Source organism: Xiphias gladius, chromosome 2, assembly GCF_016859285.1.
Source record: "Xiphias gladius isolate SHS-SW01 ecotype Sanya breed wild chromosome 2, ASM1685928v1, whole genome shotgun sequence".
NCBI classification, from domain to species: domain Eukaryota; kingdom Metazoa; phylum Chordata; class Actinopteri; order Istiophoriformes; family Xiphiidae; genus Xiphias; species Xiphias gladius.
In genome coordinates, this window is record NC_053401.1 from 7994227 (window position 1) to 8018595 (window position 24369).

Here is a 24369-nt window from a genome sequence, read left to right on the forward strand (position 1 = left end):
AACTACTTTTTTGTACAGAGTGCAAACTTAAAAAGACTGATGATTTCTTGTTGTACATGCTTATAAACATATATATATATACATATATATATATATACTATATATACATATATAGATATATATATATATATATGGACAAACTGAAACTACCATGGGCTGGTGATAGAGAAGCATATATTAAAAAGAAATTGAAACTATTTTCTAACTTGTAACTTCTATTTAAAACAATTAGTTGTTTAAGATGCTGTCTTGACTTTGACAAATGAGGGTAGACTTGTTTTAAAAAAGGGGCATTCTGTGTGATTTTTACACCATGCTACAGAGAATGCAGTGATAAGAAAAAATATTTATACAGAGAAGTCTTTCTTTAACAAAAACCGAAAAAAGGTCAGTGTCGATCTTTACAGGTTTATCTTGTAAAAGCACCAAGAATTTGTACTGTGCCAAATGTTATAAATGCAATAAAATGGATTTTTGGAAGAAAAAAGTAAGTTTTAGAGAGAGATGTTTTTTCCCCTTCTCTTCTTCTCCTGGCGTATACTGTAACGATCAGCGGAATGCTTTAGACACTGCAGTAAGACGCTGCAGCTATACTTTAACCCTACGTGTGCTGAATGACTCAGGCAGAATGAATCATGGTGCAGAAGTGGATGGTGTTTTTTTTTTTTAAATCTCTCAACACCTCCTATTGTATTATTTACACGTAACATGAGTTTGTTCAGTTTCAATTTTACACGACGAATGAATGGTGCTTAATGAAAGTGTGGCTGATCAAAAGTATGTATTTAATCTAAGTTCTTAAGTTCTAAAAATGCCTTAAGATCTTTAAACATGCAATGGTGTGTCAACTGACAAGTACAGCAGTGCTATCGTAACATCTACTGTTAATTGAAATGCTCATTACATAATGCTTTTCAGTGATGCAAGCTGATTGTGTTACCTAGCTTATTTTCTACATTACAAACTGGCATTATTAGTCATGTATCTGAAGAGTGAAGAGGTATTTCATTAAGGTGAAATACTGTTTAGGTGTTGAGACTGTCTTGCACTTTGCCAGAAAATATAGATCCTCATTTCACTTTTCATTGCATTGCCAGCTGTTGTGCCTTCATCAATCAGTATGGGGGCTTTTTATGGTGACAAATGCATTCGGGTCTTGCTGTTAACTGTGCATTTTTCATCTTCGACAGTATCACCCCTCTCAATCATAATATAGCCTCACTGTTCTCTACCTAACAAAGAAAGATAACATACAACATACACAGTGTTTACTAGGCATGTATTGGACCAGTTTGTTTTTGGAAACCATGGTATGTAGGATTGAAGACCAAGCAGTACTGTTGCCATACTTTCTACTATAACTTTCTCTCCTCTTAGAGTGTAAGAGTGTCTCAATCAAACTGGTTTATTTAAATGATAAAAGAGAAATTAGGTGATGTGAACTACCCTGGGAGCATATAGCAGTGAAGAACATTAAATGTTTTGAGTGTGCAACATGTGGATTAGAGATGACAAAGAGAATACTACAAACACAGATTCGGATACTTGTCATTAAACTTTTAAAGCCATACAATTCTAAAGTAAACTAACATTAATCAAAAAAACACAATAACTAGTTTCTGGAGATGCAGGACGTTATCAGATGCACAGTCACAGGCCTGTGCAGGCAGTCAAAGCCTTGGCCAAGAAGTGTAGTCGATGACACCAGTTTACATAACCAGTAAAGTGTGGCAAATGGAAAGCTGGTTAGGGAGAGTACCTGCAAGGGCCACAAGAGCACTATGACGGTTTTTGTCTCCAACACTGTAGCATTTCAACATTTGAGGCAGAGGAATTAAACAGGGAGGGTGTTTGAACAAAAAGAAGAAAGGTGACATGGTACATGCACCACAAAAATAGTGTAGCAGTTAGCTGAGAGCTTGTGATGTGCCTAACCTGCAGTGGAGCCTGTCAAAAGAAGAGAGTGATATGTATGTTTTTGAGGGTGACAGTCCAGCTCAGACAAATTAGGAAGTGACAAAAAGAGGGAGTGAGTGAGATAGACAGAGTAAGAGACAGAGATTAAAAAGGACAGCTGAAGAGGGAGAGTGAGCATTTTTATATTTAGCTGTTTTATATAAAATCTTGCTTGGAAACATGTCAAATGTTAAGACAGCATTTGTTGTGAATGTGTAATTTAAATGTCCTCCAACATTGTGCTACATTAAAAGGCGGGAGTGGATATGATGATCCCCACGGGCAAAGACTACTTTTGCAGTAAAAACAGGGATGGAAAAATTATTCAGAGGCATAAAAATATATCTCAGAGGAAAATCATTTAACCATGTAATAAAGGAAAGCATAAAATGTTACTTCCTGAAAAACATACTTAGAGGCAGTGTGTATAGTGTGTGATATTGGAGACCATGGACATCTGGCATGGAAAGACAGGAAGGGCCAAAGTAACAGATTAGAACAAAGTTTGACTTTTTAATCTTCTGACACAAAGTATTACAATAAATTGCACTTTTAGGCTGATATAAAGATGTGGTTACACATCAAGTGGTCACGACTGCACCAGTATCTTGTCATCACCCCAAAGAGAAAATTCTACTATTGTCCACCAACTGTCATCAAATGGGGGTAAAAAATTACCTACTGCAGTTTATCAAGGGCTGTCACAATTGGTCGTAAATATCAGATATGATCAAATCAACTTCAGCTCTCACTATCCCTATCCCCTACCCCCTTTTTGCAAAGTCTGTTGATGACTCTTCCTGCATTTCAGATGCCGAGCATTTTCTGTAGGGGCAAGAATGAGCTTTATAGATCAAACATACACGTTTGTATTTGTCCATGTATACGACTCATCTGCTAGCTTTAATTTCTTTTGTTTGTTGGCCTACATCAAGCATAAAAGATAGAAAATAATAAGAGCTCCACATTGCAGGAGAGGTAAAACGTAGAGAATCAGGAAAACAGTGAGAAATCAAGATGATTCATTGAAACTTCACATTTAACATGACCATTTCATGCTGTACTGACCATTTGGCATTATGCTGAATAATACCTCAGAAACCATTCCATAATTGTTTGACAACATAGCTATGAAAAGCCAGAGAAAAGTTTTCTAATTGTCTCTAATGTGAAACATGCAAAGGAATGTTCAAACAAGCAAAAACAAGTAGGTAACAGTGTGTTGTTTCTAAATGCAAAGTGTAAATGATTTAGATGGATTGTGGGCAGCTGAATGAACAGATATAAGCATTGTATTAAGTATTAAGCTGTGTTGTGGCATTTTATCATAAGCTTGGACATAACTGTACTGCACTTCCTATGTCTCAGCAGGATGGGGCTTATGCTGCACCACACTGTTCAGTACCAACGTATGTTGTGCAATGTGGTCACTTTTTAGGCAGCACTGTGCTATAAAAGGCTCTGTCATACTAATCAGTCAATATGGCTACTGGGTCATCAATCAGCCCATCAGCTAGCCAGCTAGCCAGCCAGCCAGCCACTGAAGGGGCCGGTCTCCATGGTAAACACTCCTTCCCTCCATCCTTTCGTCCTCCGCATCATGTTTTTTTTTTTTCCTGTCTGAGTGCTTCATTAGCAATCATGAAGCCATTTGAAAGAGGAAGCAAGGCAAGATGTACCTATTTACCCACAGCTCAGAGAGCCTGGGGAGGGAGAGAAATGAAAGGATGGGAGATTGGAGTTAGAGGAGGAAGACGATTAGGTGGTATAGAAATTGACATGTAGGAAAGAAATTTTAAGTGGGAAGGAAACTATGACAGATTGCTTGAAAGAAGTTACTAGGGAGTGTGGAAAATTTGGTCAAAACATAAAACAGTTAGGGTTAGAAAAGTGAGCAGATCTAAGAGGCAAAGAGCAGACAGCAATGGGAAAAACAAGATATACACAGAAATGTGGCAGAGCTGGATACAGTGGCTGATGATAGATGGAAGTGTTCCTGGGAGACTAAAAGAAATAGATATGAGAACAAGAAGTGAGTGGTAAAGAAAAAAGAGGGAATTAAGGAAGAATAAGGACACAAGGAGAAGATACGTTGAAAGGAAGAAGGTAGAAGTAAAAACCAAACAGAAGAAAAAGATACAGAGGAAAAGAAAACCGATATAAATAAAATGAAAATGAGAGAAAAAGAAGAAGAGGTACAGCTGCCAAAAGAGGAGAGAGCAAAGCAACGAGAGTGAGAGGAAGAGAGAGCAAAGGCACATGGGAAAGGAGTAAGCAGTGCAAATGTGATGCAAGAGTGCCAGCTACAGATGGAATGGGGGATATATAGCCTGGCCATCATGGCTCCTGCATGATGGTAAATAGCCTGGACTGCACCACAAGGTGTTGGGGGGATAGAGTGTGATGTTACCATAGCAGAGTGCAGCAGATAAGAAGTGCTGATACCAGTAATGGACTGGACCACTCGGGGTACTTGAGGAAGGGAGACCAGTTAACATGAAAGCGTAGGGGATGGGACGATCAAGAGGTCAGCGAAAATGGGCCTGTAGGGACGATAACTGCCACAGTGCAACTATGTGCGTGTTGATGTGTTTTCAGTGTGATCAAGAGGAAGGTGAAATTTAACAGATCAAAGACTTTAAACCAGCAGCAAAAAAAGTATGTACTTTATCTCCCATTCAATTTGAGAAAGGAGTTCATTCTTAACTTAAAAGGGTTTGTAGGACTTTTGAAACCCTATTACTTTGATGCAATCTCTTAATTAAATTTTTTTTCTCATTGTAATTTACAATGCACCGAGGCGCAGAAGATGGCTATAATAAAATGTTATTCCGTTAAAAGTACCTAGACCAATAGGCATTATAATCTCAATTACATCAGCCATTTATCAACCAAACCCCCACGCTCAATAATGTCAATACAGCGACAAAAAGTTGTCGCTGTATTGACAAGTTTAGTGGCGACAAGTTTACTTGTGAAAGAGTGAATTTTTAATGATCCACTGGCATAAAAATATGATGACACGACTTCATGAACTCCTGTGATCTTGGTTCCACTCATGCAGATGTACACTTGGGATTACTACAGCATCTTTGATCAGAGCCTGTGATGAGGGCTTGGCACAAAGGGTTGTCTATATGACAGGAAAAGTAAGGGTAAAAGATCCTTCTCAGGCAGTTAGCTTTTATGCTTGACATATGCATTTGTAGGATACAGCCCCTTCTGTTAATAAGAAGGGTCGGTGCCGTGCAGGCTAAATTTCATGTGATTTTCTTTTATTTCTTTTTTACGAAAGCCTGCAAGTTGTGCATAATTCTAATGTTTAATGTCTTTGTTGCATTATTTGCTGAATATCAGTTTAGAGTGGAGCAGCAGGAGCAGCGTGGCTGTGTGGCAGAACTAGCCCATTCCCATTGCTTTAAATTTGTTTTCATACATTTGTGTTTCTGAAGTTTTGATTGATTGATTGATTGATTACTGATAATTAACATACTATGGACAACAACTGATGCCTAAAATCCACATCCCTAGTTTATAATAGGAATGTGTGCTACACAGTACGTGTGCTAGGATTTTTGTGTGAGCACTTGCCAGTGTGTTAGTGGAGCAGACAGGAGGCTATTCTAAGCAGGCCTGCAAGCAGGTGAGTCAACAGGAATCAGGGCCAGAGAGTTATTTGGTCCTAATGTCAAATAGAGGGACTAGATGGAGTGTGGAGTCTAAGGTCGAGACTTCACACCATCTGTGCAGGGAACAAGGCAATGCTTATTATGACAAAAGAGAAACTGAGTTAGTTTGAGAGAATGGGAATGATAATTCACCCTACCTTTAATATTTGGCTTTATCACATTATCTTTGCTGAGTATATGATTACATTAAATTATATATTTCTATATATGGTGTTTTACAAATTCATTTACTCTCAAATATCAAGAAACATATCAAGAAGGTAAAGGCGAGCATGTTGTTGGTGGACCAGAGGTATCAGTGAAGACACGTTGATGTCTTTTGGCTCATCTGACTTTGACCATGTGAAAACTGATGCAAATAGCCATATTCAGTGACCAGCTGGTGGTAGAATTTGTTGTTACTGATGTCAACAGTGGCAAAGAAGAATTTTCATCATTGTATACTGTTGGCAATGAGCCCAATTCACACAGATTTTGCTGCTAAAACAGACTGAATGGCAGGCAAGCTGTTTTTGCCATTTGAAGGACCACTCAAGTGCGTTACTCCCTGTGAGACAGAGTTTATTGCTCTTTTGGTTGGTGAAAAACATCCCTGTATTTTCTTAGCAGACAGCTGAGGCCTTACTTTTATGATCCCGTCAAGTAGTTCAGGCCGAGATGTGTGAGTAGTAAATCATGTCCACTGAGAGCAGCAAACGAGGGACTGAGACATATGTGAGGAGAGGGTGTGTTGAGGTTTTTGTGTGCACACAAACACAAATAAAGACAAACAAAAAGCATGTCCATACACACAGCAAAAAAAAAAATAAAGCCATTGACCATTAAATTCAATAATATGGTTGGGATTTCACTCACAAACACAGACATACGTAAAACACTAACAAGACAGAATAAATATCCAAAGCCACACAGTTCAAATGCCTTAAATTCCGTCTTTTCTATCACAAATTCCCCGATTCTTCTTCTTCTGAAAAGCATGACATACATTAGCCATGTTCTTATAGAAAATATCAGTTTTTATTGCTTTCATCTAGTACATCTTCCTGCCTCTGGTATGGCCTGTATTAAAACCCAGTGAGAGCTTGCAGCAGCTGAAACCAGGTTTTGTTATGCACAATTGGGAATATTAAAAAAAATATCTTCATAGAGTCAAGGATGGAAAACAGTGAACCCATCCTTTGACATTATAGTTTCTAATGTCATTGCTACTAAAGCATTTCTTATCACCTAGCCACAGAAACAGCTTTACATGTATACTGTAGTATATGCAGTTTGTGCAATGTGAAACATCCTCAGCTATTCAGGCATTTACATTCATGTTCTCATGCACAGACTCCACAACTAAAAGTGCATCGATGTGATTTTCCAGACCATTTTTGTCGTTTCAATGGCAGTCCCGCATGTTCCCATGCAAATGCAGAGTTCATGAAAGACTCGAAAAAGCCCAAACACAATGTGCTCACGGGAAAATCTTTGCTTTCATGCTGCATGCACAGTCTAAAGAGAGAAATAAGGAAAAAGGAAGCCTTTCTTGCAAACCAGGAGACTGATATTCCATGAAATAAACAGGGCAAGTCTGGGGGTTACAGAGAGTGTTTTGGGAATTCATCTTTTCAAGAATGACAATAAGTGTATCTGGGCGTAGACATTTTGGTGATTGTGGAAGGATGTGGGGCTACAAAATGGCCTCCTGCACTGCTCAAGACATTAAAAGAAAGAAGTGAAAAAAACAGACAAGGGTAAGAGAATTAACTGAGGTGGATAGTGAGGGCAACACATTATCTATGACACCTTGATTTAGTATGTCAGAGGACAGCAGTGCTAGATGGAAAAAGGACACAAAGAGAAAGAAGTTCGCAAGAAAATCACAAGTGAAAAAAAGAGACAAAGGGCTTAGGAAGAGGAACAAAGAGCAATAGAGAGGGGAAAGAAAGAGGAGAATTGACAAGGTGACTGCAATAGAAAAGAAGCCCCTATCTGACAAATAAAGATGAGCTCAGTATACATTCTAGAGTAACTGTAGGATCATGAATTTACACTGATGTGGACTTCAAGATGACAAGCAGTGTGCTAATGTCAAAGACTTGCAAGGAAAATGTGCACTGCTGAGCACAGAATGGCACATGAAAGCAACGTCAAGATGAAAGCTCTGACAAGCAGCGTAGAGCATCCACGGGTTGAAACAGTTTTCATGTGGTGGCAGAATTATTCAGCCACTGCAGCAAACTGCTTTGTGTGTTTAAATGTGTGTGTGCAGTCCGGTCAGCAGTGATCTTTAAAGAGCAAACAAATCAATAGCAAACCTCTGTTCAGCTTCACTGCATTGTAAGTAGTGAAGTCTTTTTGCCCCCATTTGAATTTTTATTATTTTGCAAGGGGCATTTGGAAATTTGTCACACTGTTTAATTACTTAATGTAAGCGGAATAAAGTATAGATGTAACTGCAGTATATTTAAAAGACAGTGTGAAGGAAAATAAGGTCAAGAGCTTTTTTTTTTTTTTAATGAGGTGCAGGGTTCAGTTTTAATGGATCCCAAATAAACAATGTCACCAAAAGTGATTGCTTAAAACACAGTCCTCACTTAATAGAAAAGGATGTGGGTTTGCTGGCAGATCTAAGGTGACAGTGAAGCTATAAGACTGTTTGTAAACATTTAACTCATTCCTTTTTTCCTTTAATTCCAACTTCAAACAAATCCGGTTGTACTTAAAAAAGAGGGAAAGAAGAGTACGAGAGCTTTGATGTGGCCTGTGTGTGTTTGTGTATTTGTGTGTGGTGTAGTGGGCACATTTGTTTGACTTTATATTGCAGATGTAAAAAAAAAAAAATCCAGTTCATTTGCATACCTACAACTGTTATTGTTGTTTAGTTATTGTCCAATGTCCAGTGTTTTGTTTGTTTTTTCATGCGTTTAGATGGGATGCAGCCCTCTGTAACAACACCTGAAGCACAAATTCGTGATTGCATGTTGTCTATGCCACCTCCACATAAAAACTGATCAAAGCATATCCCATGTCAGAAAACAGACCACAAACAACATCTAAATCCAGTAGCTTCTTATTAATGTCACACGAGACAACACTAAAACTTGAAGTTTGTGAGATCGTCTAGAGCTGCATTGGGACTACCTAATAAGTCGGTGGAAGCAGAAAAAAATTATAAATGTGAAGCTGTAGTTAATTAGGAAGGTCTCTAAGCCCTGCAGCAGAGGGAAGAACTGGAGGAACGTTTCTAAAAACAAAACACCAAAAAAACTGAACCTTTAGTCAGGACAGATCTTAGCTTGCCATACATGAAACAGACAGTAAGTCTGTAGCACTGACTTACCAGAACTGCAGATTCCTTGAACAATAATTTTTTTCAGGGCCATGTAAAGCATTTCAGAGGCACCGTGTGGCCCCAAGCTACGTGTGACCTCGTCGGCCTGGCTGATATAAGAGTACCTGCCCACTGGGGGAGCCAATAATTAGACGGCCAGTTATACTGCTCTTCTTCCCTCACTCGCTTGTCCCCCACTCCAGCTAATTAAACACGACCAGACACATCAAAGACATGTAAGTGCATGTCCATCATTTACAGTTGTTGTTGTTGTTGCTTCTGCTGCACTCTAATGGGAGTTTAATACTATGAGGAAGGGAGGAGGATGTGGCTCAGCTCATGGGATGAGTAAACAGAGGGAGGAGAGGGGGAGAGGGAAATGGGCCACCTTTCTTTGTCTCCCCTTCTGTATTCTCCTCTTTTCTTAGATCAAGTTTCAGGAGGAGAGAAGAGGAGAGGAGGCTCGGGGTAGAAGAGACTTGGCAAGTGTTCACCCTCCCACTCTGTTGGCAGCAGAGGCTGCTGTTTGCTCACAGCATTACATGCATCTATTAGTATTGTTCCAGGAGATAATAACTGTGTGTGTGTGTGTGTGTGTGTGTGTGTGTGTGTGTGTGTGTGTGTGTGTGTGTGTGTGTGTGTGTGTGTGTGTGTGTAAGTACATGCGTGTTTGACTGTCAATTCTCTGCCAAAAGTGGTAAACGAGTTGCAGTGAGGTGGCAGACAAACAATAGGGAGCAGCAACATAAAATGTATGTGGAAGCAAGTGTTTGTCTGTCTGTGGGTGTGCCAGACTATAGTGCTAAACGTCAGCACTATGGAAACACCAGAGGCCATGGTGCTAACAACTACACAGCTCCTGCCAGCTTCCATGAGTCTTAGAAACAGAGGACAGGTTTTCAAAACCTTCCCTGTAGTTGCTGAATGCTAACAAAATTGGTTTAATCCTGGCTAGAACGGTAAGGTGTTCAAACTTTAGTGTCCTGTACACTAACAGATACCCATTCAACTTGGAGTATGGACAGATACCCCTTGTATCATATGTTTCAGCTATTTAGAAAGAATGATCAGAGAAACCCTCAGTGGGAAAACAGAACTGAGAGCTTGTAGAACTGAAACCAACCTGGAAGTGGCGCTACTTCGGCCCTTGGTTCCCTAATTTAACTTCCTGCCCAAACATACATCTTCATTAGGTATCCATATGTTTCCCCTACTAGCAGTTACATTAAAGATAGTACTTTATGAACAGACAGACAAGAAGTCCAACACACAGACACATCAAAGATAATGAAATTTACTGTAGGCCTCGGAAGTACTGATCATCATTTAGACCAGCCTTTCTGAACACACGTATACAAAAGCAAACGCTCTCACTTTAAGAGCGATTCAGTTGGCAACGGAAGCATTTTAAGAAACTGCAGTGCCCCGGCCAACCTTTCTTGGAACTTCCCCTGCATACACCCCTGCACATTTAGAGAGAGATTCAGCCAGCAAAGGGGTTTAAAGAAACTAGATTTCTATAGCTGGCCTCGATTGAAGCTATGCTCGTGCACACATACACACACCTCCCTGCCCGTCGCCCACTTCTGCCATTAGCTTTATCTATCTGAAGCTGAGAGCCCAATCCCCGTTGGTTTTCTGAAAAGATTTTGCCAGGCTTGTTCTTCCCTTTATGCCCCTGACTCTCCTCTGGGAAAACACAGAAAAAGAGGGAGAGGGAGAGCGGGGGAAAGAGATGCCGATCGCTGACACAGCCGCTGAGATAGCCTCTCTCTTGTTGGTAAGGGATATAAAGAAATGGAATGAGAGAAGAGGTAGATTGAAGGAGATGCTGAGATGGGGATAAGGGTGCAGCCGCGAGGACGTTATGCTGGGGTAAGCTGGCAAAGGATTACCGCTTCAAATCTCTCCTCTTTTTGTCCTTTATTTGGTGCTTATTTATTCAGATCTTTGAGGCTATAGTACTTCTCAAGCCAGGAAAACCCACATCCCCACAGAAAAAGGGGACTCTTGTGAATGCAGAGGTAAAAGGCTAAAGGAAAAGGAAAAGGACAAGACAAGAGGAGATGGGAGGTCTGGGTAGGTGTGCCCTCTACGCAGCAGGGGCTAGACGTTGACAATTCAATAAGCGGAGAAGTGATGGAGGGGTGACATAAAACGTGTAGACACACACACAGAAGATGTGGGAAGGGGAACAGGTCAAGATGGCCTATGTGAACAGCAGGGAATGTGTTGGTCTACACCAAGCATATGCAAATTCTGCCATCATAGATAAGGGTTGAGACAGGGCGTGTGGAAGAAAAGGTACACAGACTGACTGGCTCTTTTTATCATGACAGCTGATTTCATTCTGTGCGCGCGCCTGTGTGTGTGTGTGTGTGTGTGTGTGTGGGTGCCGCCGTGTGCACGCCCGACTGTGCGCGTCTTTGTGTAATGTTTTGTAACTCCGCAGCCAAGACAACGCTCGTGTAGCAGTTGCTGTGTTGTCAAGGGAACCATTAGCATGACTGAGAGGCTGGTATCTGCTCTGTGCTTGCCTGTGCACACAGGCGCGCGCACGCACGCACGCACGTACATACATGCACACGCACACATACACACATCAACCCTCTTGCACGGATGTTAGTGATTACTGAGGAAAGAATTCCTCTGCATATACCCTACATATAGATCCAAAGTTGAAAGAAGTTACAAGTAGAGCTATAGTTGATGATGACTGCAAAGCAATGGACACAACATCAATATACCGCTTTTTACATCTAATCTATGTATTTGATGTATTCATGGTGAAGACGAAGAGAGATGAAGGTGCATTTGTCTGTCAAAACTGTCAATATGTTAAGCTGTTGTGTCACAGTCATCAACAGAATAGGATCAATCTAAGCATCAATAAAGCATAGTGGCCTAAAGCCATTTCCTTTAGAGGGCTCATCAGAGATTCAACTAACATACGTTGAAGGACATAGACTATATACTATTTCTAGTACTGCGCACTATCTAGGTCAGACTGCAAAAGTGAGGAGACATTACAATCATTACTCTAGCATTAAAAAACAATTTCTTTTAACTATGTTTTTATACACACGTGGCTTTAAAAGTGATCAGTTATGGACAGAATTTATTTGTTGATAATGAACATAAACAGACAGTTAATTTTGCCTCTGATGCCAATCGCACAGCATTTTTGTTATAGTTTCAAACAGCGTTCATGTGTAGTTAAACACCTAGGGGCCAGCAGCTCAGAAGGCAGCGCAGCAGGGGGATTATGGTGTTTGTGTGTGTGTGTCAGAGTGTGTGCATGCAACTGTGTGTAAGAGTGTTTTCCTTGTAGAGCAGCCTCAAAAGGGGCAGAGTGAAGGGAGGTTACTGAAAGTAACGTGCACACAAAAAAAAAAATCACAATGAGGGTGCAAGTCAGGGTAATGAAAGACAACATTAATTTAGTGAGGAACATAAAATGCCAGTTAAGTGAGAAGAATGGGTATGCATGACAACAAAAATAGCAAATTAAAGATATAAGCAATAAAAATGAAGCTGCCTCATGGGGCAGAACAAGAAATGAAGGAGAACCAGCTGACCGAAGGAGGATTAACAAGATGACACTTGGAGCATAAAAACACCAGTCAACGGTGAGGCATTTTCTGACTTGTTTTTAGACCCTGATATGTCATGCCTGTCACCAGACCATTCAGGTAGATCCTAGGATTAACATCTTATCTCTTATTTTTATGGTCAAAACTGTTCAAGCTGGAAATGTGTGCATCAAAGTCTAATTTTTTCCCGCATTTTTCAAATCACATCTATTCCTTAAACCCCCAGAAATTACTGAGTAGGATTTTAAATCAGCTTCTTAAATAACTAAAAGGGGCATTAACGTGACCTCCTTGTTGGTGATTAAAAAAACCCTTAACAAGACTAAAATTGGTCCAACGATCAGGCAACCGTTGAGCTATTAAGTGTGCCCCAGTAGACTGGCCTCTTTCAATAATGAAAGAATTTAACAGTAATTCTTTGTCTTTCCTTTCTTTTTGATAACCTTCTTCTCCTATTTTTCATCTCTGACTATCAGAGGCTGGACTGCGTTGACTAATGGAATAAAGTGAGAAACTGAAACAAACTGCAAACAAGATTGTTCTTTATTAGAACAACAGACTGGTAGAGAAGAGGAAAAATAGGGGCCAAAAGAAGAAAGGAGGACAGAAGGCAAATAATAAGACAGGTAATGAAATGTCTGTTGACACAGCCACTGGCTATCTGGCTGTCTGCTTCCAGTATTCTCAGACAGACCAAAATTCAATATGTAATTTGTTTTTTTTTGTTTTTTTATTTAAAAATTAGAGCGACCAGAGTATAACCGGGGGAAAGGCAAACAAGACTTGGCCGAGACAATAAAAGCCTTAACCTGCTGCTTCAATCACTTATGAAACATCTTAAGTCTTGTGGCCTCAGGTGGAATGATAAATCAGCAAATATGTTTATCTAGAAATGTGAGCACACACGCTTATGTGCCACATCCATTTGGTCCCCCTCTCTCTAAAATTAATTTTTAGCTTTAAAATTTATCAGAAAAGCAGCTAAAATGTAGACCAATGTTGGAGTGCATGAGACAGGAAAAGACAGAGAGAGAATTATAATTGAAATGAATACAGTGAGTGATACACTGTGAGACAGTGGAGTGCAAGTGCATGAGTGCATTATACTATGCCCTCATTGACTTGGAAGAGTACTGCAGTGCCCTTCATGTAGAGGAAAAGGCTAAGAGGATTCAGCTGGTCCTCAAGCACAGTGTGTGCCTGTGTCATTGCACTGTTTGCAGGGTATGCTTATCAGACACACACACACACACACACACACACACACACACACACACACACACACACACACACACACACACACACACACACACACACACACACACACACACACACTAAACACAAGGTCGCCCAAGTGAACGAGTAGGGGCGATAAAGCAGTGAGCAGGTTTCTCCCTTCCTCTCATCTCTCCATCTCTATTCAGGCCCATCTATCTCCCCGTCACTGCAACGGTGTGAATGCGTTTATGTGGGTCGCTGCGTTCACCTTCAGGCTATAATTCATGATTTTCAAGGAACAAAGTCGCCCTATTGTGACAATGATTCACACAAACAGGCTAAACTGTACTCTTCTTGCAAAATGCTACAAAACCAAAAGCTGAACTCTACCTGTGACAGCAGTTAGTCAAAAATAATGTAGATATTGCTATTGTGAGCATCCAAATTTACGATCAGCACTCAACAGAAACTAATATTTAATGGCAATATGCTCACAAGTTGGTTTTTAAGGTCAAACTTTAAATTACAAATTTAATCGATATTTAAATTGCAAACTAGCATGGTTTGCCAGTTATTTTGCCGCTGCTGCTCTATTTCACCAAGCAAGACACATCCACAGAAACACAGCTACTGCTGAACTGTAACACGTGGCCAGAATATGGGACCTAAAATACAGATGGAGAGATGGATAATTGGATTGTATTAAAAAAAAATAAATTTAAAAAAGAGGGTGTATGACTTTTGAAAAGGAAAAAAAAAAATAAATAAATAAAAAAAAAAATCAAGATTTTGTTTTTTTCCTTGGAGGTCCACTCAGGTTTCCCAATAAGGATTTATGTTAGTGTTGTCACTCAGTTGAATTCATCTGGGTCATATCACTCAACTACTAAAACAGACGTGTGTGTGACTGTTAATGGTAACATTAGCAGAAGAAATATCTATAAATCTGGATATGGGGCTGTCTTGTGCACTCGCGGTTTGTTTTACTACAGTATGTGGTATGGGGAAAAGGGACCCAAGGGACAGTTCACCTTCCCCACCGTCTGTCTGTCACACTGACCAGGAAACCACACCATGTATTATTCATTATTTATACTCACCCCCCCTTCTCAAACACACACATTGTGCATGAGTGTGCCAAAGTACGAGAAAGGAAAAACAAGTCAAAAATAGATGCAAAAAACAAATACATACAAATGTACGTCAGCAGCAATATAGGCCAATATGAAGAACACAACGTGAGTCAAGTGTGTGAGAGAGACAGAGGGGGAGGGAAAAAGAGATAAAGAGACATGGTCAAAGAGTGTGAGATGCAGTACTTGTGTAATCGGCCTCATGCCAAAATAATTCAAGCGTGATCGGAAATCAATGTGAGAGCATGGGGGCTATGGAGAAATCAAATGCTGTCCCGCAGCCCTGAAAGGAAAATAATACATATAAAACAGGCTCAAATGCATGAAGGATGCATTTGGCATGCCTGCATGTGTGTGTGAAGAATGCTAATCGAAATGAACAGAGTTGCACTGACCGCAGATGTGCACACAGACAGTTGGAAAAAAAGATATATAACTAGATAACACTTCAATTATCCACTTGCCACAATGTGCTTATTTATACTTATGGTAGTGGCACAGTAAGAATTAGACACATTCACACACAGCAGAAAGCAAAACCGTCTCGATATTGCAAAGGTGATGGATTTATTAGCATTTCATTAAAATACTCACTAAGAACAGTTATTAAAGCTGAAAGCTGCAAGATCTGTAGAGGTAGGCATTAGCAGGGCATCTGTGATGCCACACTGGCACTGTGACTCATCAACGCTCCACAACACAACCTCCTGCAGGTCTGAAGGCAGCCCGTGCCAACCCCCACCAATGGCAGCCTTTTGCACCAAGTGCTCATGTCACCAGGTGGGGTAGGTGGGTGCGGGGGACCCATTTTACACACGGCTGGGCCAGGTTTAGGATGCCATGCGCAGAACAGCAACATGCATGCAACATGACAAACCTAAAACTGACACTGCACAGAGACAGAGGTAAGTGTCTGTGTGTGTTTATGTGTATTAGCACTGTGACGATTACATTAAAATGCTAATCCATTTTTGTTTTTTCTTCAAGACCCAATTTCTATTCAACTAGAGCTGAAATTTTAGGTGAAAGAATGGGTTCCAAAAATGTTTAAAGGAATGAAATACACCACAAACTGTCTATCAAGGTGTAACGTAATAACTCGACCATCACTGCTCCTGCCTTCTTTGAAAACACTGTCAACAGTCTGTTTAGAAGGAAACAAGTTTTCGGAGTGAAATGACCTGGAATAATGATGTGTGGCTTTTACTCATGTAAAATAATCAAGTGTGTAAGATAGAATTTAGTTGTTTTTTTTTAAAAACTTGTATGATTTATTTTTTTAAAACAAGCTATTGTATTAATATGGATCAAATGTTAAACTTAATTGAAATAATCTTTATGGAGGTTTCTGAACTTTAGGTATAACTACAAAGATAAATAAGATGAAAATGTAAAAAGAAAAGCCAGACCTGACGTACAGGTGTTTTCCATGACATGCCAACAAGTAAGAAGGACAATACACAGTAAGACATGAGCTTTTCTATGTGTGAGATGAAGAGAAACTGTTAGTGAGTAGGCAGCCAGGGCAGTACAGCATATGAGAGACCACCCAGACTGAATGAGGTCAATAGGACTGACAGTGTACGTAGGTGGAACAGTACACCGCATATTATTGTCCACTTAGCCCGCTCTCGTTCCTGCTAAATCAAACACTCATAACCTGCTTTTCTTTTTCTTCCTTCCTCTACCGTCTGGTAATCAGTTATACAATTGGAAACATATGCAACCCTGGTTCCAATCAGGGGTCTTTGCTGTGCCGATTAATGCAAACTGAAAAAAAAAAAAAAGTTTCAGAGCTGATTAGTTCAAACCATTTAATCTAAGATAAAATATTACATACACTTCAAGTAGATGCATTAGGTAGCTATACTTGGGGAGAAAAAAAAACAAAACAATGCACAAGCCAATCTAATCTCTAAAGAATGACTTTTAACTCGGTATGATGCATCTTACTCTGACGGCAGCATCACACCGTAATCGTAGGCGTCAATTTTTTCGCACTGCAGCCAGTTTAGAATGACGCTCATTAAAGGTAGAGTATTTTAATGAGGTGCTGGGAATAGTTTAAATATTGTTTCACTGACTTATGTCTTTTACTAGCCAACACTGCACTACTAATTATGTCCCATGTCTAGCTGACTCATCCTAAATAAACACGTCAATGCAGTAAAATGCCTTTGTTCGCCTCCCTCCTGGTAAGGCTGAGCTTTTGAAGTTGCCACCCAAAAGCATAAAGAAAATCATCAGAGAGGCTCAGTGACTGAGATAGTGAATGGTTGTTTTTGTCAATGGAAGGCGGGAGGTGTGGGAAATTAAAAGGAAGACATCAAAAAAAGAAAAGGGAAATGTCTGAGGAATGGTGTTTACCAATGTGTTTTCTTTTTTCCTCAGAATTCTGCGCTGCTGTTTCTGCTCCACGCTGGGAACGGGAGCAGTGTCTGTCAGAGATTAACATTATAGAAAGAGAGAGAGTGGGGGGAGAGAGAACCAGACAGACAGAAAGAAAGAAATACAGAGAAAGAGAAAGAAGGAATGGAGGGAAGGATAAAGGAAGACAGAGCAGATACACACAAAAACGATTTTTTTTTTTTTAAAGAGGGAGTGTGAAAGCGAAGGAAATGTTTAAACAGTGACAGAGAATCACCAGAGAGACACAGAGGCAATGAAGGATGGTGGAGGGCGTGTGTGTGTGTGTGTGTGTGTGTGTGTGTGTGTGTGTGTGTGTGTGTGTGTGTGTGTGGGGGGGGGGGGGGGTTTATAAATAGAGGAGACAGAAACCAGGGCTTCTCCCCACACTGGATGCCACATTAATTATGCATGTCTGCATCAGGAGAAATTAAGACATGGCTGTGTGGCAGTTTAGAGAGAAATTGAGAAAGAAGGGGATACGGAAAAATGGTAGGTGAAGAGAGAGAGAACAACTGTCAGTCAGATTTAAAACAGGACACCAAAGACGACAAGCGAGATAAATGAGCGGAAAAAAGGGAAGGTGGAAAGAGAAAAGGCTATTAGTGAAATACCAAAACAAAAGCACAAAGCCATGAAAAGAGTAAAAGCGTGGTCATGCCTGCAACTAAACTCAATTTCAAAGGAGACAAGAAAAAGAGAACAGCTAATTACCGACTAGTGAAATACAGAAGTGTGGGGATAAAAAAGCATATCGACCACTGAGTCAACATGTCATCAGATTAACAGAGCCCTAAAAAGATCAAAAACTTCTGTCTAGTAAGGCAAGCGCGAAAAATATTTTATGAATGCAAAAAAAAAAAAAAAATACACCATCAAAACCCAAATCAAACGTTATTCACATGAGGCCATCTTAAAAAGCTCCCACAATCAGATGCTATTCAGAGATGAATCAACAGCAGAATCTTATGCTAATGAAATCAAATGATTCATATTCACGTTTGAGATTCACACACCTTAATAACTTGTGTCGGTTAAACTCGCTATGCTCTACAGGGATGGGAAAGATGGAGACAAGTATGGATCAAGGGCGCAGACCCGTTCTTCCTCTTCATCATACACAATGTCCTTAATTCTGCTTCCACTATCTCGTCTCTCGTTAGAGCTCCTGCACTTCCTCTAACCTCTTTGTTCTAGCTCTTTCTCATGCCACTCCATCCTGTTTCACCGTCAGGCCTTTTTTAATATTATCATTTGACTCTTTTCCAGCTAGATAGGTGTGCGCTTCAGAGCTGTCCCTTTTTTTTATTCCTTTGCCATGTTCCATTTGCTCAGTGAACGTCTTAAGTAACAGAGACAACCAGTCTAATTTTCTACACAGGGATTTTCAACTAGTAACCTTCTTTTGGAAAATGATTTTGCCTTTTTTTGTAATATTGTTATCTACTTGAATGTGTCCCTTTTAGCGTACGCGTGTGTGTGTGTGTGTGTGTGTGTGTGTGTGTGTGTGTGTGTGTGTGTGTGTTCATATTAGCCGATAACAGCAGGTCAGTGCAGCCAGCCAAGCAGCCCCCGCAATGGGCTCAGGACTCATTATATGGCTCGGACCTGCCTGCTAACTCCCACCCACCTGTGTAAAACTTGCTGACACAACCAGTGACTGGCAAGGGAGAAAATGTGTAAGAGAGTGTGTGCGTCAGTGTGTGTATGGACAGAAGAGGTTGGGGGCATGATAACAAACGCTTAATTTAATCTGAGCACATACAGAATCGACTGAAGAGTGCGGCAAGGCATATTCACAAGTCTTAAAATAAATGATTAATAATGCATTTGTGTGCATATATGCATATACAAAACTGATAAAAATTCCTATCAACATGTATCTGCCACAGCACGTCTGCACTGAGTCACGGGGGAGTTTGTCAATCAAAGTCCCCTGTTGCTCACATCAGTTATTTTTCACTCAAGTCTTTCTTGATACACCCTATATTACTGGCTTGCACACACAACCGCACACTCTGACACTAGTCCACCTCCAATGCTGGCCACGGCTACATTTCCATGACAATTAAACACCGGAGGAGAGTGAAGTCAGCCACCCTACGCAAAAAAAAAAGCCCTTTAAAACGGAGATAGGAGCGGAGAGGGGGAGTACATCAGGAGTGTGTGGCCTGGATAAGTGGTGGCAGGATTATAGCTAGTTCCATCACAGCTTTGGTCCATTCACTGCTTCTAATAAAAACCTATTAGCATGTGAATGAACAGGCACACATTGGATGGAGTTTTTCTAAAGCCAAGGAGCACTGATCCACTATCAGGTGAGCTTTCCATAAACTGGGAGTAAGCGGGGAGGATAGCGTGCGTGTAACCTACTCAATTGTGGCCACTTTTGTCTGGATTTTTGTTGAGATTTCCAAGGATTCAAAGCACGAGTACAAAGCTTTAAATGCTTCACTAATTCTCATTTGGTAATAAACTATTTAATCAGTTTACTAAATTCAGTGGCGTTGACAATATAACAGACTGTCGTTTGGTTTGATGCAAGAGACAAAAACCACCACAGAAACAAACTGTCAAAGGTCAAAGAAAAAATGTGAATTTTTGTTTTTGCATCCAATATTAAGATGTAATTGCGAGAATAAAAGATGGTATGTCTCATTAAACATGAGTTTTTTCAATTTTATAATTAACTAAAATGGGTCTGGATCTTCACAATGTAGCAATCACACAAAAACACAGAGAGACTGCATGTAGCTGCTGTGATTATCAGTATCTGTTACTTAAGGTGTAACAGACATTCTTCTCCCATCTCTGAACCAAAATGACCTTGTGTTCAAAGCAAACTAAATCTGGACTGCGAGTGTGAATGTAAAATTTAGCAACGTAGGTGCCACATTAGCAAAACATCAAGAGTTCCCAACATGGGAATGGGCACTGAAACAATAAGAGAAAGGATTAAATCAGGGCCAGAATGTCCTGCTATAGCGCTTACCTCCCTTTGCAGCACAAGCTCTTTGGTGAACAGCATGGCCTCATCACTGAAGGGTTCAGCCACCTGCATGCCCCCTGGCATATTCCTGGAACTGCGTGGACATTCGATACCTGGCCAAAGACAACACAGTTGCGGGAGTTAAAGGACAGCACCGCGGCTAATCAAAAGAACAGCAAGATGTCCTGAGCTTAAACATTATTTGGCGTGATAAGTCATAAAAGACCAGGTGACATATCTGGATCACTGGACTCGGGAGCTGTAGTGCTCCTGACAACATCAAGCATCCTTTTCATCCCTCGTAACAGATCAAGCTTAAAATCACTTCAACACACAAAAATGAACTTCAGGGAGGGATACAATACAGATTAGCCAACTACATGATCATCTGCACTAAATAGATAATTAGTCATCAAGGGGTCAATCCTGAGTGCAGAGAGCACTTCTGTATAAACCGTTTCCACTGAATACCAGCCCTTTGTGCCCTTTGCCGTCAACTTTGGCAGATCTTCAGAGCATCTTTCATAGAGTTCCGAATGGATAAGCTTCAGGGCAGAGTGGGGGGGAAAGGCGAATGAGTGGGTATAAAGGCACTATGAAACTGTAGAAATTTCTACATATTCATCTTGTTTAAAAAAAAATACACAGTGATAAAACAAAGTGAATGCAAGATATGCATAACAGAGAATTTCTGTCTTTGAAAGTGAATGTCACTGGGCTGTAAGGTGCTGAGTATGTGTGCTGATCTAAGACTTACAGAAAGTTTAAGTTCTGTGCAAAGTCGTCACATAACCTATGAATTTTGCATGTGCAGACTCTACTGGAGGAGCTTACCTAGTTTCTATTGACACTCACTCCTTTTGTCTCTTAGCCCCCTCAGGAGTTAATACGTGTGTAGATGCAATATGTGCTACGGTGCACACTGAAAAAGCAGACAAAGACTTGCCTGCAAACCCTGAATATGAAATATACAATGAGAGAAGCTATAAATTTACATGTTGAGGTCCTGTTCTATCCAAGTTCTTGAATTAATAAGCAAAGAAGTCTACTTACCACTACAAACATACACCAACAAGCATGTTGGTGCTGTATAGATTTGTGCAATGACACAGTTATAGTTTCATTTTTCACTTTTCTGTGCAACTCTTTTGCCATTGTGACATAATGAAAGAAAAATGAATAAGTGCTTGAAATATATCTGTGCACTAAAGGAAGTAATAGTTGATGCGTTTCTTAGATTAGGGAATGACATTACATACTGTGCACCGAGGCTCTCAGTACTAAGATTTTTTTTTTCAAAAATAAGAACACACATTTTTGCACTGGTACTTACATCTTAAAACCTTGCACTTTGCAGTGACATTAATCTGGGACACGGTGTTCCAGGTGTGTCTAAAACTTGGCTGCTGTTCTCTGTGTAAGTACTAGCAGATGAAATCTCTCGAGATCTGTTTTGCAAGCTAGATTTTTATTATTATACTGTTTTTACAGGATTCTGAATGTAAAATTTCAAATGCATAACTGGATTAGAAATTTACGAAATTTTTATTTAAGAAAGTTAAAGAGCTGAATGAAATATTTGCTTAAAAATTCTAACATAAAAATAAACTCTTTAAAGTGATTTTTATGTTTATATTTTTGTTTGTTTTGTTGTTGTTTTATTTTTGTGCTATACATGTTTTTCCCTGTCTTAGTTTGTTAACAGCAAGTTATACAATGTCTGAAACACTGGTCACTGGTTACATAAGTGACTACAAGAAGAGGACAAGAGCGGGAGACATCAGCCTATTAACACAAGCAGAGAAGGGAAAAATCACCTAGGAAAGGAAAAATTAGGCCACAGGACAGTCAGCAACCAAGTGTTGTAAAGAACTGTTGAGTCCAATTTCTGTAAGACATAAAAGGTGTTCAGTCTACAGCACTGAACATTAAAACCAATTAGAGACATGCAAATCTCTGCTTTCCCGTGAACTTTTTGCATCTTTTCACTGTAGCTCTAATATTTTGTTCCTGTAATCCTAGGTTTTTTTATATTAATGGTGCTACACTAAGACAGAAATGCAAAATGTGATAAAAATGTTGTTTTTTATATTTAAAGATGTTAAGGACCAAAAGATTGTTACAGTTATCATTATACAATTAAATGTGCCACGTAGATGTTCTATTAGGTGTCTTTCTATATTCAAATGTTCCATAGAATACAATTACAAAAAAAATAAAGCTTCCTGAAGAGCAGAGGAGGAGGAGGAGGAGGAGGAGGACACTGATGGCCAAGATCATCTGAAAGTATTTATAGAAGTGGACTAGGACAGGGCTTCCACGTGGGACACTTTGGCCACAACAGTGCCAGAATAAAGCGGAGAAGAAATGAGGAATGCAGAATAGAGGAACAGAAAAAGATGAGAGAGGAAAAGCAGTAAGACGGGTTAATACTGCACACTTAACAAAAACTGATGTATGAAGTAATTGCTGAGAGGGAGATATTTGAGTTTCTGCTTGGGTCGTCCGGGATATGATAAGGGCTGGAAATGTTTCTCTGGCATAATTCGCAGGAGAGACATAGCACATATAGTACACTGTCTCAAAGGGCTTTATACGCCCACAGGAAGAACCATACCAAAAATAAGCTCTTAAAGAAGGGAAAACAGCCCTAGAAAACTGAAAAACATAAAGAAAAAGCAATCGGATTATAATCCAAAAAGTGGTTATAATAGGTCAAATACTAATATAATAATCCTAAATAAGAAGTCCAATAAAATGAGTCAGAGACATAGGTCCGTATCTGCAACAAAATGCACCCTGACGTGCTCTCCTCAAATGACTTACAGCTTTTCTTAACTGCACTCAGTATAATGCAACTCACACAGATGCACACACGCACTCACTATAGTCTCCTCCCTGCAGCATTTGAACCAAGCCAGGGGACACCTAGCCCAGCTAATTTTAACCTGCACCGTGATACATAACTCATGCCCGACACCAAGATAAACATCTGGGTCAAACTACAGGATATCCATCTTATCTGATCTCAGAGACACAAGACATACACTTATCACTTGTGACACACAAGCAAACATACACGGGCCACTGTCGTACAGCATCACATGCTGTTCCTCATACTCTCCTGAAGCGCATGGACACGTGTCAATCATGATGTTTGGTCTATACGACATGGATATTAGAGTTCTCGTTTGAAAATGTGTGTCGAGACAGGACTTTTTGTTAAAAAAAAAAAAAAAAAAAAGAAACCAAGTTATGTTGTTTCCGAAATTCTGCAACCCGTCTCCAAAACGACAACAAGCTATCAACCATTTCGTTCTATAATGCTATGGGTTTGTATCCCACCCCCCCATGTTCCACCATCCCCTTCCCCGCTGTAAAGCTGAGCCTCAGAGATGGGCAGGGAGGCCCTGTGGAGAAGAGGTAACATTTTAATCTGTGAGATGGGGGGGGCCGCGCTCCTGATGAAATACTGCCGGCTCCCTTAGCTCAAACACACACCTTTTCTTGCTCCGGCATGCACACACATGCTTTTGTTCCTTGGCCTCACCCTAAAAAAGCTGTCTATTCCTCCACCCACCAGTGGTATCCACTTTCTCATTTAAATCTCAACAAGAAAGTAAAAGTGTCCGAATGTCAACCTATTCCTTTAACTGCTGTTTTACATTCTAACTGCCATACTATTCAAGAAAGAGTACTTGTAAGAGTAATCTAACACTTGCAGCTTTTAAGACTCACTTATACAAACATCGCTGGTGAGTACCATGCAAATTCATAAGTGACATGCAGTATGTACATTCAGTGAGAACCGATCTTAATTCTAATGTTAATTCTTCTCACAAACCAAAACTAACTGGATGAATTCATATGCATTCATTTTTGCCAAGCAGTTTCTTTATACTTTACAATGTATATTTTATGATTGCTTTATAATATACTTGGTAATTGAATGTGTTTTCAGTTGACCCAGCAGAGAGAACAGGATTGGGTCGACCTCTCTTCCTCTGCTAACCAAGCTGAGATAATGAGCTTCATCTCGTAGAAATGGGTCTGGAGGGAGAACTGT

The 24369-nt window shown here is 40.0% G+C and overlaps 1 protein-coding gene across 4 annotated transcripts in view; it reads right to left on the reverse strand.

Moving 5' to 3' along the window:
* Positions 1-24369, reverse strand: part of snd1 (staphylococcal nuclease and tudor domain containing 1) — a 169264-nt gene that overhangs the window by 94726 nt on the left and 50169 nt on the right. For all 4 annotated transcript variants that reach the window (XM_040144266.1, XM_040144260.1, XM_040144252.1 and 1 more), the window contains one exon: positions 20307-20416. In XM_040144266.1, coding sequence (XP_040000200.1) covers positions 20307-20416 — 110 coding nt within the window. The remainder of the gene's footprint in view (positions 1-20306; positions 20417-24369) is intronic.